This window comes from Pithys albifrons, chromosome 30 (genome assembly GCF_047495875.1).
Source record: "Pithys albifrons albifrons isolate INPA30051 chromosome 30, PitAlb_v1, whole genome shotgun sequence".
Lineage (NCBI taxonomy): Eukaryota > Metazoa > Chordata > Aves > Passeriformes > Thamnophilidae > Pithys > Pithys albifrons.
Genome location: NC_092487.1, coordinates 118151 through 131295, shown reverse-complemented (window position 1 = coordinate 131295; position 13145 = coordinate 118151). Strand labels below are relative to the sequence as shown.

The 13145-nt window shown below is 58.3% G+C and overlaps 1 protein-coding gene across 1 annotated transcript in view; it reads right to left on the bottom strand.

Moving 5' to 3' along the window:
* Nucleotides 1-1138: 1138 nt before the first annotated feature.
* Nucleotides 1139-13145, bottom strand: part of COPA (COPI coat complex subunit alpha) — a 43675-nt gene continuing 31668 nt past the window's right edge. The window contains exons 23-33 of the mRNA XM_071579553.1: nt 12903-13026; nt 10519-10608; nt 10329-10438; nt 10091-10168; nt 9866-9934; nt 7934-8070; nt 5505-5691; nt 5319-5429; nt 4016-4177; nt 3719-3913; nt 1139-2311 (exon numbers count right to left, since the gene is read on the bottom strand). Of these exons, the coding sequence (XP_071435654.1) occupies nt 2252-2311; nt 3719-3913; nt 4016-4177; nt 5319-5429; nt 5505-5691; nt 7934-8070; nt 9866-9934; nt 10091-10168; nt 10329-10438; nt 10519-10608; nt 12903-13026 (1323 nt within the window). The 3' untranslated portion in view covers nt 1139-2251. The remainder of the gene's footprint in view (nt 2312-3718; nt 3914-4015; nt 4178-5318; nt 5430-5504; nt 5692-7933; nt 8071-9865; nt 9935-10090; nt 10169-10328; nt 10439-10518; nt 10609-12902; nt 13027-13145) is intronic.

Genomic DNA, 13145 nt, shown 5'->3' with positions numbered 1-13145 from the left:
AGGTGTTCCTTGGGCACCTCCAGGGGTGGGGACTCCACCCCCTCCCTGGGCAGCCCCTTCCAAGGCCTCCCCACCCTTTCCACAAAGAAATTCCTCCTCGTGTCCCACCTGCCCCTCCCCTGGCACAGCCTGAGGCCCTTTGCCCTTGGCCTGTCCCTGTTCCCTGGCAGAAGATCCCACCCTTGCCCTTGGCCTGTCCCTCTTCCCTGGCAGAAGATCCCACCCTTGCCCTGGATCCCTCAGGGATTGCAGAGCCAGAAGGTCCCCCCTGAGCCTCCTTTTCTCCAGGCTGAGCCCCCCCAGCTCCCTCAGGAGTTCTCCAGACCCTCCTCCTGCTGCTCCAGCCCCTCAGTGTCTCTCTTGGAGAACCACCACAAGACTCTCATCTTTCCTCTTTGGTTTTCTTCCCTCTTTCCACACCATGGGAACCCTCCTGGGTCTCTCCTCCCCTTCATGTCCATCCCTGGGGAGCTCCTGCTCACCAAACCCCTTTAGATCCATCAGGGAGTTGCAGAGAGCCAGAAGGTCCCCCCGGGAGAAGATCCCACCCTTGCCCTTGGCCTGTCCCTGTTCCCTGGCAGAAGATCCCACCCTTGCCCTTGTCCTGTCCCTCTTCCCTGGCAGAAGATCCCACCCTTGCCCTTGGCCTGTCCCTGTTCCCTGGCAGAAGATCCCACCCTTCCCCTGGATCCCTCAGGGATTGCAGAGCCAGAAGGTCCCCCCTGAGCCTCCTTTTCTCCAGGCTGAGCCCCCCCAGCTCCCTCAGGAGTTCTCCAGACCCTCCTCCTGCTGCTCCAGCCCGTTTCCCTTCTCTGGACAAGCTCCAACCCCTCAATGTCTCTCTTGCTTTGAGGGTCCCAGACCTGGACACAACATTTGGGGGGTCCCAACACGGAGGGACAATCCTGGCCCTGCTCAGACAGGGTTGGATCCCTGGGCAGGAGGAGGTTTTATTTCAGGGATAAAACCTCCACCTTCTGGCAACTCCACAAATTATTTCAGGGATAAAACCTCCACCTTCTGGCAACTCCAGAACTTTCTCAGCACTGAAAAGAAGGAGAGGTGGGGGAAGGTGGAGAGAGAAAATTCCATTCTCACCTTTCCTGTGTCTCAGTGAAACCAAACCAAGTTACCAAACTGGAAGATCAAGTTGGTTGATTTATTTTATTCAGGAGTGAAGCTGCTTAGTTGGAGAAACGTTACCAGGACAACAAAACAAAGAGTCACCACAAAAGCTGAATTTTTCCCAAGGGGGAGCAGAATTGCCCCAGAGCTGGGAGGGGCTTTGCAGGGTCTGGAGCAGTTCCCAAAAATGCTCTGTGGGAATCAGGATTTGGCAGAGCCACCGTTTTCCCCTCTGGAAAAGATTTGCTTCAGGGTTAAGGGTGGAGAAAACTTCACAGCAAGTCTTAAAGACAAGGAAAGTTCCTACTGGTTGGAAGCCAAAGTGTCACTACAGGATTTTTGGGTGGGAAGAGCAGGTGGGAGAGCACAGGGGAGGCTCTGGGCGGGCAGATGAGGCTCCAGGGAGGGGTGGGGCAGTGGGATTTGCCCCAGGGGAGGCTCTGGGGGGTAGATGAGGCTCCAGGGTGGGGTGGGAAGGCTCTGGGGGGCAGATGAGGCTCCAGGGAGGGGTGGGGCAGTAGGATTTGCCCCAGGGGAGGCTCTGGGGGGCAGATGAGGCTCCAGGGTGGGGTGGGAAGGCTCTGGGGGGCAGATGAGGCTCCAGGGAGGGGTGGGGCAGTGGGATTTGCCCCAGGGGAGGCTCTGGGGGGGCAGATGAGGCTCCAGGGTGGGGTGGGAAGGCTCTGGGGGGCAGATGAGGCTCCAGGGAGGGGTGGGACAGTGGGATTTGCCCCAGGGGAGGCTCTGGGGGGGCAGATGAGGCTCCAGGGAGGGGTGGGGCAGTGGGATTTGCCCCAGAGAGGGCTCTGGGGGGGCAGATGAGGCTCCAGGGTGGGGTGGGGAGTGGGATTTGCCCCAGGGGAGGCTCTGGGGGGGCAGATGAGGCTCCAGGGTGGGGTGGGAAGGCTCTGGGGGGGCAGATGAGGCTCCAAGGTTGGGTGGGAAGGCTCTGGGGGGGCAGATGAGGCTCCAGGGTGGGGTGGGAAGGCTGTGGGGGGGGAAGATGAGGCTCCAGGGTGGGGTGGGGCAGTGGGATTTGCCCCAGGGGAGGTTCTGGGGGGGCAGGTGAGGCTCCAGGGTGGGGTGGGGCAGTGGGATTTGCCCCCAGACTCCAGGCCAGGAGGTCCTACCGGAACTGCAGGGGGCTGATCCGCAGCCCCAGCACGTCCTTCCCGATCTCGGTCACCTGAGGGATGAGAGAGATGATGGTGGTCAAAAGCACATCCCAGTTCAGGAGCTGGGACCAGTTTATCCCTGTGTGGGTGTGACCAAAGCTGTGGATTCCAAACCCTCTGTGACATTTCCCAAGAACTGTCACCAATGGAGCATTTGCAGCAGCTGCCCAGGGCACAGCTGAGCCCTCAGGGTGGGAGATGGGTGGGAAAGGGGCCTGTGGGACAGGGGAGTGTTCCAGGTGGGTGTCACAGACAGGGGAGTGTTCCAGGTGGGTGTCACAGACAGGGGAGTGTTCCAGGGTGGGTGTCACAGACAGGGGAGTGTCCCAGGTGGGTGTGAAAGGGCCCTGTGGGACAGGGGAGTGTTCCAGGTAGGTGTGACAGACAGGGGAGTGTTCCAGGGGGGTGTCACAGACAGGGGAGTGTTCCAGGTGGGTGTCACAGACAGGGGAGTGTTCCAGGTGGGTGTCACAGACAGGGGAGTGTTCCAGGGTGGGTGTCACAGACCCTGTGGGACAGGGGAGTGTTCCAGGGTGGGTGTCACAGACCCTGTGGGACAGGGGAGTGTTCCAGGTGGGTGTCACAGACCCTGTGGGACAGGGGAGTGTTCCAGGTGGGTGTCACAGACCCTGTGGGACAGGAGCTGGGAGAACTCCCCTCCAGGGAGTCCTTGGCACCTCCACACCCACCTGAGGGCTCAGCTCTGCTCATGGGCCAGCAACAATTCCAAAATCCCCCCTGACTGCCAGAGTCAGATCCCCCAGTGTGGAACTCCCTGCCCTGGGGGAGGCACTGGGGGCTCCCACCTGCACCTGAGGGGATGGAATCTTGGGGTTTGGGACCTCTGGGACCACTCGTTGGATCCAGAGGAGGAGCAGACCCTGGACAGGAGGAGCCACCACTCTGACCAGACTGTGCCATCATCTGCACCAACAGGTTTGTCCCTCCCTTTTCCTTTGGACTCCACGTGGGGCTCAGCACAGGGGCCACCAAACCCCCCTGTGTTTGTGCCCCAGGGGTGGGTTACACTGCTGGGCTTGGGGGTTAAACCCAATTTCTGTTTGTGCCACTGCATGAATTGTGATATTGTCATTAAATTGTCACTCTGATTTATGATCTCTCTCGTGGTGGGTTCGTTTCTGCTGATGGTTCACCTTTAAACCAGCACAAGGTGTCAGTCCAGAGGGGACATGGGAGGAGCTGTGGGAGGGAATTCCAAAGGGGACATGGGAGAAGATATGGGAGGGAATTCCAGAGGGAACAGGGACCTGGAAGGAGCTGTGGGAGGGAATCCCAAAGGAGGAGGAAGGGAATTCCAAAGGGGACCTGGGAGGAGCTGTGGGAGGGAATCCCAAAGGGAACAAGGACCATGAAGGAGCTGTGGGAGGGAATCCCAAAGGGGGAGGAGATGCCCTCACCGTGGTGACGCGGCAGATCTGCCCACGGAACTCGGGGCAGTAGCAGGCCCCGCTCAGAGGACACTTCTCCACGGGTTTGCCTCGGTAGATGGGTCTGTAGGAGGCAGCACAGATGTCAAAGGGGTTGTGCATGTCATAGTTGAGCTGGTGGGTGTCCGTGGGGTTCTTCTCACACGCCGACAAGATCTTGCGAGTCTGCAAAACGACCAAGTGTTGACCAAGGTGGGGACCACCAGGAGACCCCCAAAGAGGGTCTGTCCCACCAGGTGTTGCTACCTGAGCACCTCCCAGGTGTACCTGCTGGGCCACCTCAGGCTTGGGGCCGAGCTCCAGCAGCCTCCGGGCAAAGGTGGCCGCGGTCTTGAAGTTCTTGAGCTTGAAGAAGAGGTTGAGGGCAGTTCTGAGCACCAGGATCATGTGCACGGGCTGAAGGTTGGAGTGGGTGAAGTAGGCGGCCATCTGGGGGGAAACAGGGACAGCTGGGATGGGAGCAGGGCCTGGAGGGCTGGGAGGAACCCAACCAGGCCAGGGAAGGAGGGAAAACAGGGCTAGGAGCAGTGCCTGGCATGGGAATAACAGGAAGGGCTGGAAGGAACCCAACCAGCCCAGGGAAGGAGGGAAAAGAGGGATAGGAGCAGTGCCTGGCATGGGGATAACTGGAAGGGCTGCAAGGAACTCAACCCTGCCAGGGAAGGAGGGAAAAGAGGGATAGGATCAGTGCCTGCCATGGGAATAACCAGAAGGGCTGGAAGGAACCCAACCAGCCCAGGGAAGGAGGGAAAGGAACCCAACCAGGCCAGGGAAGGAGGGAAAACAGGGATAGGAGCAGTGCCTGGCATGGGAATAACTAGAAGGGATGGAAGGAACCCAACCCTGCCAGGGAAGGAGGGAAAGGAACCCATCCCTGCCAGGGAAGGAGGGAAAGGAACCCAACCCTGCCAGGGAAGGAGGGAAAGGAACCCATCCCTCAAGGGAAGGAGGGAAAGGAACCCATCCCTGCCAGGGAAGGAGGGAAAGGAACCCATCCCTCAAGGGAAGGAGGGAAAGGAACCCAACCCTGCCAGGGAAGGAGGGAAAGGAACCCAACCCTGCCAGGGAAGGAGGGAAAGGAACCCAACCCTGCCAGGGAAGGAGGGAAACATGGATATGAGCAGTGCCAGGAGGGCTGGAAGGAACCCACACCCCCCAGGGAAGGAGGGAAAAGAGGGAAATGAGCTCTGTTAGGAATGGGAATAACTGGAAGGGCTGGAAGGAACCCATCCCTGCCAGGGAAGGAGGGAAAGGAACCCATCCCTGCCAGGGAAGGAGGGAAAGGAACCCATCCCTGCCAGGGAAGGAGGGAAAGGAACCCATCCCTGCCAAGGAAGGAGGGAAAACTAGGATAGGATCAGTGCCAGGAAGGGCTGCAAGGAACCCACCCCTCAAGGGAAGGAGGGAAAACAATGATACAGTCCCTGCCAGGCATGGGAATAACTGGAAGGGCCCCAAGGACCCTCCCAGGTGCCCCCGGCTTTAAAGGGCAGAATTCCACATTCCTGATCCCTTTTTAACCACACTGGGAGGGCACAACCCTCCCCTGGAAAAGGAAGGAATTCTGGACCTCACAAATCCTCTTCTGCTGCTCCAGGGTGTCCTTGGGCAGCTTCTTCCTCTCGATCTCCATGGAGAGCCCCACGATGTACTCCCTGCAGATGGCGATGAGCTGCTGGGCCTTGGGGACAAGAGACAGAGAGTCAGGCCTGTCCTCCTGCCCCGTGGGCACAGGGACAGCAGGGGGGGGGCTCACCTCAGAGATCTCCTGCTTGTTGTCCACCACCAGCAAGGGCACGCTGAGCAGGATGGAGCGGAACTTCTCCACGGCCTCCTCGAACTTGCCGGCGGTGGTGAGTTGGTAGCAGAGCTGGAGGCGCTGGATGAGGTCGTTGAGCTTCAACCCCACGGCAGGGAGGGCGTTCTTCAGGCCAGCTTCCTTCCTGGGGGCACCAGAGAGGGGTTGGGGGCACCAGAGAGGGATTGGGGGGCACCAGAGAGGGGTTGGGGGGCACCACAGAGGGATTGGAGGCAACAAAGAGGGGTTGGGGGGCACCAGAGAGGGGTTGGAGGCAACACAGAGGGGTTGGGGGACACCAGAGAGGGATTGGAGGCAACACAGAGGGGTTGGGGGGGACCAGAGAGGGGTTGGGGGCACCAGAGAGGAATTGGGGGGCAGCAGAGAGGGGTTGGGGGGCAGCAGAGAGGGGTTGGGGGGCACCAGAGAGGGGTTGGGGGGCACCAGAGAGGGGTTGGGGGCACCAGAGAGGGGTTGGGGGCACCAGAGAGGGGTTGAAGGCAACACAGAGGGGTTGGGGGCACCACAGAGGGATTGGGGGGCACCAGAGAGGGATTGGAGGCAACAAAGAGGGGTTGGGGGCAACACAGAGGGGTTGGGGGGCACCACAGAGGGGTTGGGGGGCACCAGAGAGGGGTTGGGGGGCACCAGAGAGGGGTTGGGGGCACCACAGAGGGGTTGGGGGGCACCACAGAGGGGTTGGGGGGCACCAGAGAGAGGTTGGGCACCAGAGAGGGGTTGGGGGGCACCACAGAGGGGTTGGGGGCACCACAGAGGGGTTGGGGGGCACCACAGAGGGGTTGGCGGCAACACAAAGGGGTTGGGGGCACCAAAGAGGGGTTGGGGGCACCAGAGAGGGGTTGGGGGCACCAGAGAGAGGTTGGGGGGCACCAGAGAGGGGTTGGGGGGCACCAGAGAGGGGTTGGAGGCAACAAAGAGGGGTTGGGGGCAACACAGAGGGGTTGGGGGCACCAGAGAGAGGTTGGGGGGCACCAGAGAGAGGTTGGGGGGCACCAGAGAGGGGTTGGGGGGCACCAGAGAGGGGTTGAAGGCAACAGAGGGGTTGGGGGCACCAGAGAGGGGTTGGAGGCAACACAGAGGGGTTGGGGGGGACCAGAGAGGGGTTGGGGGGCACCACAGAGGGGTTGGGGGGCACCAGAGAGGAGTTGGGGGGCACCAGAGAGGGATTGGGGGGCACCAGAGAGGGATTGGGGGGCACCAGAGAGGGATTGGGGGGCAACACAGAGGGGTTGGGGGGCAACACAGAGGGGTTGGAGGCACCAAAGAGGGGTTGAGGACACCAGAGAGGGGTTGGAAAAGCCCTCCAAGGTCACCAAGTCCACCCCATGCCCCATCCCCACCTTGTCACTCAGTGCCACCTCCAGGTGTTCCTTGGACACTTCCAGGGATGGGGGATTTAGGCTGGAAAAGCCCTCCAAGGCCACCAAGTCCACCCTGTGTCCCATCCCCACCTCGTCACTCAGTGCCACCTCCAGGTGTTCCTTGGACACCTCCAGGGGTGGGGACTCCAAACCTCCCTGGGCAGCCCCTTCCAAGGCCTCCCCACCCTTTCCACAAAGAAATTCCTCCTCATGTCCCACCTGCCCCTCCCCTGGCACAGCCTGAGGCCCTTTGCCCTTGGCCTGTCCCTCTTCCCTGGCAGAAGATCCCACCCTTGCCCTTGGCCTGTCCCTGTTCCCTGGCAGAAGATCCCACCCTTGTCCTTGTCCTGTCCCTGTTCCCTGGCAGAAGATCCCACCCTTGTCCTTGGCCTGTCCCTCTTCCCTGGCAGAAGATCCCACCCTTGTCCTGGATCCCTCAGGGATTGCAGAGCCAGAAGGTCCCCCCTGAGCCTCCTTTTCTCCAGCCTGAGCCCCCCCAGCTCCCTCAGGAGTTCTCCAGACCCTCCTCCTGCTGCTCCAGCCCCTTCCCCAGTTCCTTTGCCTTCTCCAGCCCCTCAGTGTTTCTCTTGCCAGGAGGGTCCCAGACCTGGGCACAGCCCTCGAGGTGCCCCTTCCCAGGGCAAACTGGTGACCTGGTTGTGACCTGGTTTTCTTTGCCATTTGCTCAGCACTGAAACCATCTTTGCTTCCCTAACTCTGCCACCCACAATTCCCAGCTCTCCACGTTAGTGCAGGCTCAGAAATCTGGGCATCACCCCTGGAGGTGCCCAAGGAATGCCAGGAAGGTGGCACTGCGTGGTGGGAACGGGGCACAGCTTGGACTTGATGATCCTGGAGATCTTTTCCAACCACACCAACCTTGGGATTTTTCTACAGTGGCTTCCAAGCACCACTGGAAAAACAAACCCACAGCTCCAACTTGCCCAGGGGTTGGGAGGTGCCTGGCACAAGTGCCAGGGCACAGAGGAGGTGCCCAGTGCTCACCAGTTGCGGTGTGGGAATCCATACATGGCTGGAAGGCTTGGCAGGGCCTGGTAGGTCGTCCTGCCACGGGCAAAGGTCTGAAGGAAGAGCTGCTTGTAGGGCCCAAAGTTTGTCACTCCCACCTGGTCATGGAGAAGCTGGAAGGGACAGGAGGGTGTGCTGAGTAAAACTGGCACGGGCACCTCTGAGGTTTGGTTGGTACCCAGAGAAAAGCAGGCACAAAAGGATGCCCAGGACACAAAATGATGAACAGAAGGACAAAAATGATGCCCAGGAGGACACAAAATGATGAAGAGAAGGACAAAAAATGATGCCCAGGAGGACACAAAATGAGGAACAGAAGGACAAAAAATGATGCCCAGGAGGACACAAAATGGTGCCCAGAAGGACACAAAATGGTGCCCAGGACACAAAATGGTGCCCAGAAGGACACAAAATGGTGTCCAGAAGGACACAAAATGGTACCCAGAAGGACACAAAATGGTGCCCAGGACACAAAATGGTGCCCAGAAGGGCACAAAATGATGCCCAGAAGGGCACAAAATGATGAACAGAAGGACACAAAATGATGAACAGAAGGACACAAAATGATGCCCAGGACTCACAACGGTGCCCAGAAGGACACAAAACGATGCCCAGGACAAAAAATGATGCCCAGGACACCAAATGATGCCCAGAAGGACATAAAATGATGCCCAGAAGGACACAGAATGATGCCAAGGACACAAAATTATGCCCAGGAGGACACAAAATGATGCCCAGAAAGACACAAAATGGTACCCAGAAGGACACAAAATGATGCCCAGGACACAAAATGATGCCCAGGACAAAAAATGATGCCCAGGACACCAAATGATGCCCAGAAGGACACAAAATGGTGCCCAGGACACAAAATGATGCCCAGAAAGACACAAAATGATGCCCAGAAGGGCACAAAATGGTACCCAGAAGGACACAAAATGATTCCAAGGACACAAAATTATGCCCAGGACACCAAATGATGCCCAGAAGGACACAAAATTATGCCCAGAAGGACACAAAATGATGCCCAGGAGGACACAAAATGGTGCCCAGAAGGACACAAAATGGTACCCAGAAGGACACAAAATTATTCCAAGGACACAAAATTATGCCCAGGAGGACACAAAATGGTGCCCAGGACACAAAATGATGCCAAGGACACAAAATTATGCCCAGAAAGACACAAAATGATGCCCAGAAGGACACAAAATGATGCCCAGGACACAAAATGATGCCAAGGACACAAAATTATGCCCAGAAAGACACAAAATGATGAACAGAAGGACACAAAATGATGCCCAGAAAGACACAAAATGATGCCCAGAAGGACACAAAATGATGCCCAGGAGGACACAAAATGATGCCCAGGAGGACACAAAATGATGCCCAGAAAGACACAAAATGATGCCCAGAAGGACACAAAATGATGCCCAGGAGGACACAAAATGATGCCCAGAAAGACACAAAATGATGCCCAGGACACCAAATGATGCCCAGAAGGACACAAAATGATGCCCAGGACACCAAATGATGCCCAGGACACCAAATGATGCCCAGAAGGACACAAAATGATGCCCAGGACACCAAATGATGCCCAGGACACCAAATGATGCCCAGAAGGACACAAAATGATGCCCAGGACACAAAATGATGCCCAGGACACCAAATGATGCCCAGAAGGACACAAAATGATGCCCAGGACACAAAATGATGCCCAGGACACCAAATGATGCCCAGAAGGACACCAAATGATGCCCAGGACACCAAATGATGCCCTGGACACCACATGAAGCCAGGAAGGACATAAAATGATGCCCAGAAGGACACCAAATGAACCTCCAGATGGATCAGAGAACAAAATCCAGGGGCAAAGGGCACAGTTTACCCCCAGAAATGCCAGAGGACACTCACCCTCATTGCTGTCTCAAAGGAGCCAGCCAGGATGTGGTCAACAGGCAGCTGGGAGTTGTTGCACCACACCTACAAGAAGGGAAAAGGAGAAGACATGGAAGAGGAATCAGGACCTCAAAGTTCTCCTAACAAAGTTCTCCCGTTGTGCTCACAAGGACTGAACCCCAAAGGACCAAAGCAGAAAGTTCCTCAGAAAGACCAACCCAAGGGCTGAGTTGGCATTACCTGAGCTGGGCTGGTGCCCTTGGTGGGAGGCACAAAGAATCCATCCTCTGCTGCTCCTGCTCCACCAGCAGGGACATCCTGGGGGAGGACACAGAGCACGATTAGTGGAGATGTTTCCAGCACCCAGATGGAATCAGAGCTGGAGGGACCAAGCCTGAAGAAGCCCAGAACATTCTGCCCCCCAATTCCACCACCAGCTATCATTGCCTTGCCAAGGAATCACCAAAGAGCCTCTTACCAGTTCAGGGGGAAGATCCAAATCTTCTTCCACTTCCCATCCACCTCCTTCTTCCTGTCCTTTCCCCACACCTTCTTCTCCAAAGCCCTCTCCAGCATCCACAAAACCATCTGCAGGGAGGTGGGACTGTCAGAGCCCTGAGACAGGGACACCCTTCCATGGGGCAGGGGGGACTCTTGGATCCACCCACCTTCATCCAGCTGCAGCTCTGCATCTTCTCCCCAGCCCTCGGTGCCCACAGTGTCCATGTCAATGTCAGCAGCCAGAGCTCCTCCTTTGCCTGGAAGAAAGAGCAGGAGACTCCATGGACTCATCCCTCAAGTGGTAAGGGAAGAATTCCATGAGGGCAACACCCTCCTGTCCAATGGTCCAGGCCATGTTGGGCTAAAAGGCCAAAGACTTGACAGAATCTCAGAATCACCTGGGTTGGAGAAGATCTCCAAGGTCACCAAGCCCACCCTGTGCCCCATCCCCACCTTGTCACTCAGTGCCACATTCAGGTGTTCCTTGGACACTTCCAGGGGTGGGGGATTTAGGCTGGAAAAGCCCTCCAAGGCCACCAAGCCCACCCTGTGCCCCATCCCCACCTTGTCACTCAGTGTCACATCCAGGTGTTCTTTGGACACCTCCAGGGGTGGGGACTCCACCCCCTCCCTGGGCAGCCCCTTCCAAGGCCTCCCCACCCTTTCCACAAAGAAATTCCTCCTCATGTCCCACCTGCCCCTCCCCTGGCACAGCCTGAGGCCCTTTGCCCTTGGCCTGTCCCTGTTCCCTGGCAGAAGATCCCACCCTTGCCCTTGGCCTGTCCCTGTTCCCTGGCACAAGATCCCACCCTTGCCCTTGGCCTGTCCCTCTTCCCTGGCAGAAGATCCCACCCTTGCCCTGGATCCCTCAGGGATTGCAGAGCCAGAAGGTCCCCCCTGAGCCTCCTTTTCTCCAGGCTGAGCCCCCCCAGCTCCCTCAGGAGTTCTCCAGATCCTCCTCCTGCTGCTCCAGCCCCTCACTGTCTCTCTTGGACAATAAACAACACCCACCACAAGACTCTCATCCTTCCTCTTTGGTTTTCTTTCCTCTTTCCACACCATGGGAACCCTCCTGGGTCTCTCCTCCCCTTCATGTCCATCCTTGTGGAGCTCCTGCTCACCAAACCCCTTTGGATCCATCAGGGAGTTGCAGAGAGCCAGAAGGTCCCCCTGGCAGAAGATCCCACCCTTGCCCTGGATCCCTCAGGGATTGCAGAGCCAGAAGGTCCCCCCTGAGCCTCCTTTTCTCCAGGCTGAGCCACATCCCACCCAACTTGGTGTCACCCATGGACTGATCTCCAAGGGAGCCTTCAAACCCCTCATCCAGACCATTGATGAGAACATGAAACAGGAGTGGCCTTGAAACTGCCCCCTGGGCAGTGACTGGCCCCAAAACTGCCCCCTGGGCAGTGACTGGCCCCAAAAATGATCCCAAAACTGCCCCCTGGACAGTGACAGGCCCCAAAACTGACCCCCAAAACTGCCCCCTGGGCAATGACTGGCCCCAAAACTGCCCCCCTGGGCAGTGTCTGGCCCCAAAACTGACCCCAAAACTGCCCCTGGGCAGTGACTGATCCCAAACTGTCCCCTGGGCAGTGATGGGCCCCAAAACTGCCCCCAAAACTGCCCCCTGGGCAGTGTCTGGCCCCAAAACTGACCCCAAAACTGCCCCATAGGCAGTGAGAGACCCCAAAACTGCCCCCTGGGCAGTGACGGGCCCCAAAACTGATCCCAAAACTGCCCCCTGGGCAGTGCCAGGCCCCAAACTGCCCCCTGGGCAGTGACTGGCCCCAAACTGCCCCCTGGGCAGTGACTGGCCCCAAACTGCCCCTTGGGCAGTGTCTGGCCCCAAAAATGATCCCAAAACTGCCCCCTGGGCAGTGACAGGCCCCAAACTGCCCCCTGGGCAGTGACTGGCCCCAAAACTGATCCCAAAACTGCCCCCTGGGCAATGACTGGCCCCAAAACTGCCCCCTGGGCAGTGACAGACCCCAAAACTGCACCCTGGGCAGTGACTGGCCCCAAAACTGCTCCTGGGCAGTGACAGACCCCAAAACTGCCCCCTGGGCAGTGATGGGCCCCAAAACTGCCCCCTGGGCAGTGACTGGCCCCAAACTGCCCCCTGGGCAGTGACAGGCCCCAAAACTGCCCCCTGGGCAGTGACTGGCCCCAAACTGCCCCCTGGGAAGTGACAGATCCCAAAACTGACCCCAAAACTGCCCCCTGGGCAGTGACTGGCCCCAAACTGCCCCCTGGGCAGTGACTGGCCCCAAAACTGCCCCCTGGGCAGTGACTGGCCCCAAAACTGCCCCCTGGGCAGGGACTGGCCCCAAAACTGCCCCCTGGGCAGGGACTGGCCCCAAACTGCCCCCTGGGCAGTGACTGGCCCCAGGTGAGACCCACCAAGGATGGCACGAACATGCCCAGCTGGATTCCAACCTCCCCTGGTGCCACCCAACAACGCCAAGTCCAACAGCTGTGGTGCCACAGAGAATGCCCCCTCTGCCCATGCCACCCACCCTCCTGCAGCTTTCCAAGGACAAAGCCACACCTTTGCTGGCAATTGTCCCCTCAAAGAAGCCCTTGGAGACCGTCAGCAGTGGCCAGTTGGTGTCCAAAGGCATGACTGGAGCAGGAGGTTGCAGGAGCTTCGCGTTGGGGTCGATGTCTGGAACCTGAGCAGGAAACACTTGAAGGTCACGTCAGGGAAATGCCATTTTTGGCCCTGATGTAGAGGTGGTTCTTCCCTCCCCGCAAAGAGCTGCCCAGCCTGTCCCTCTGCCACCAGATGTCA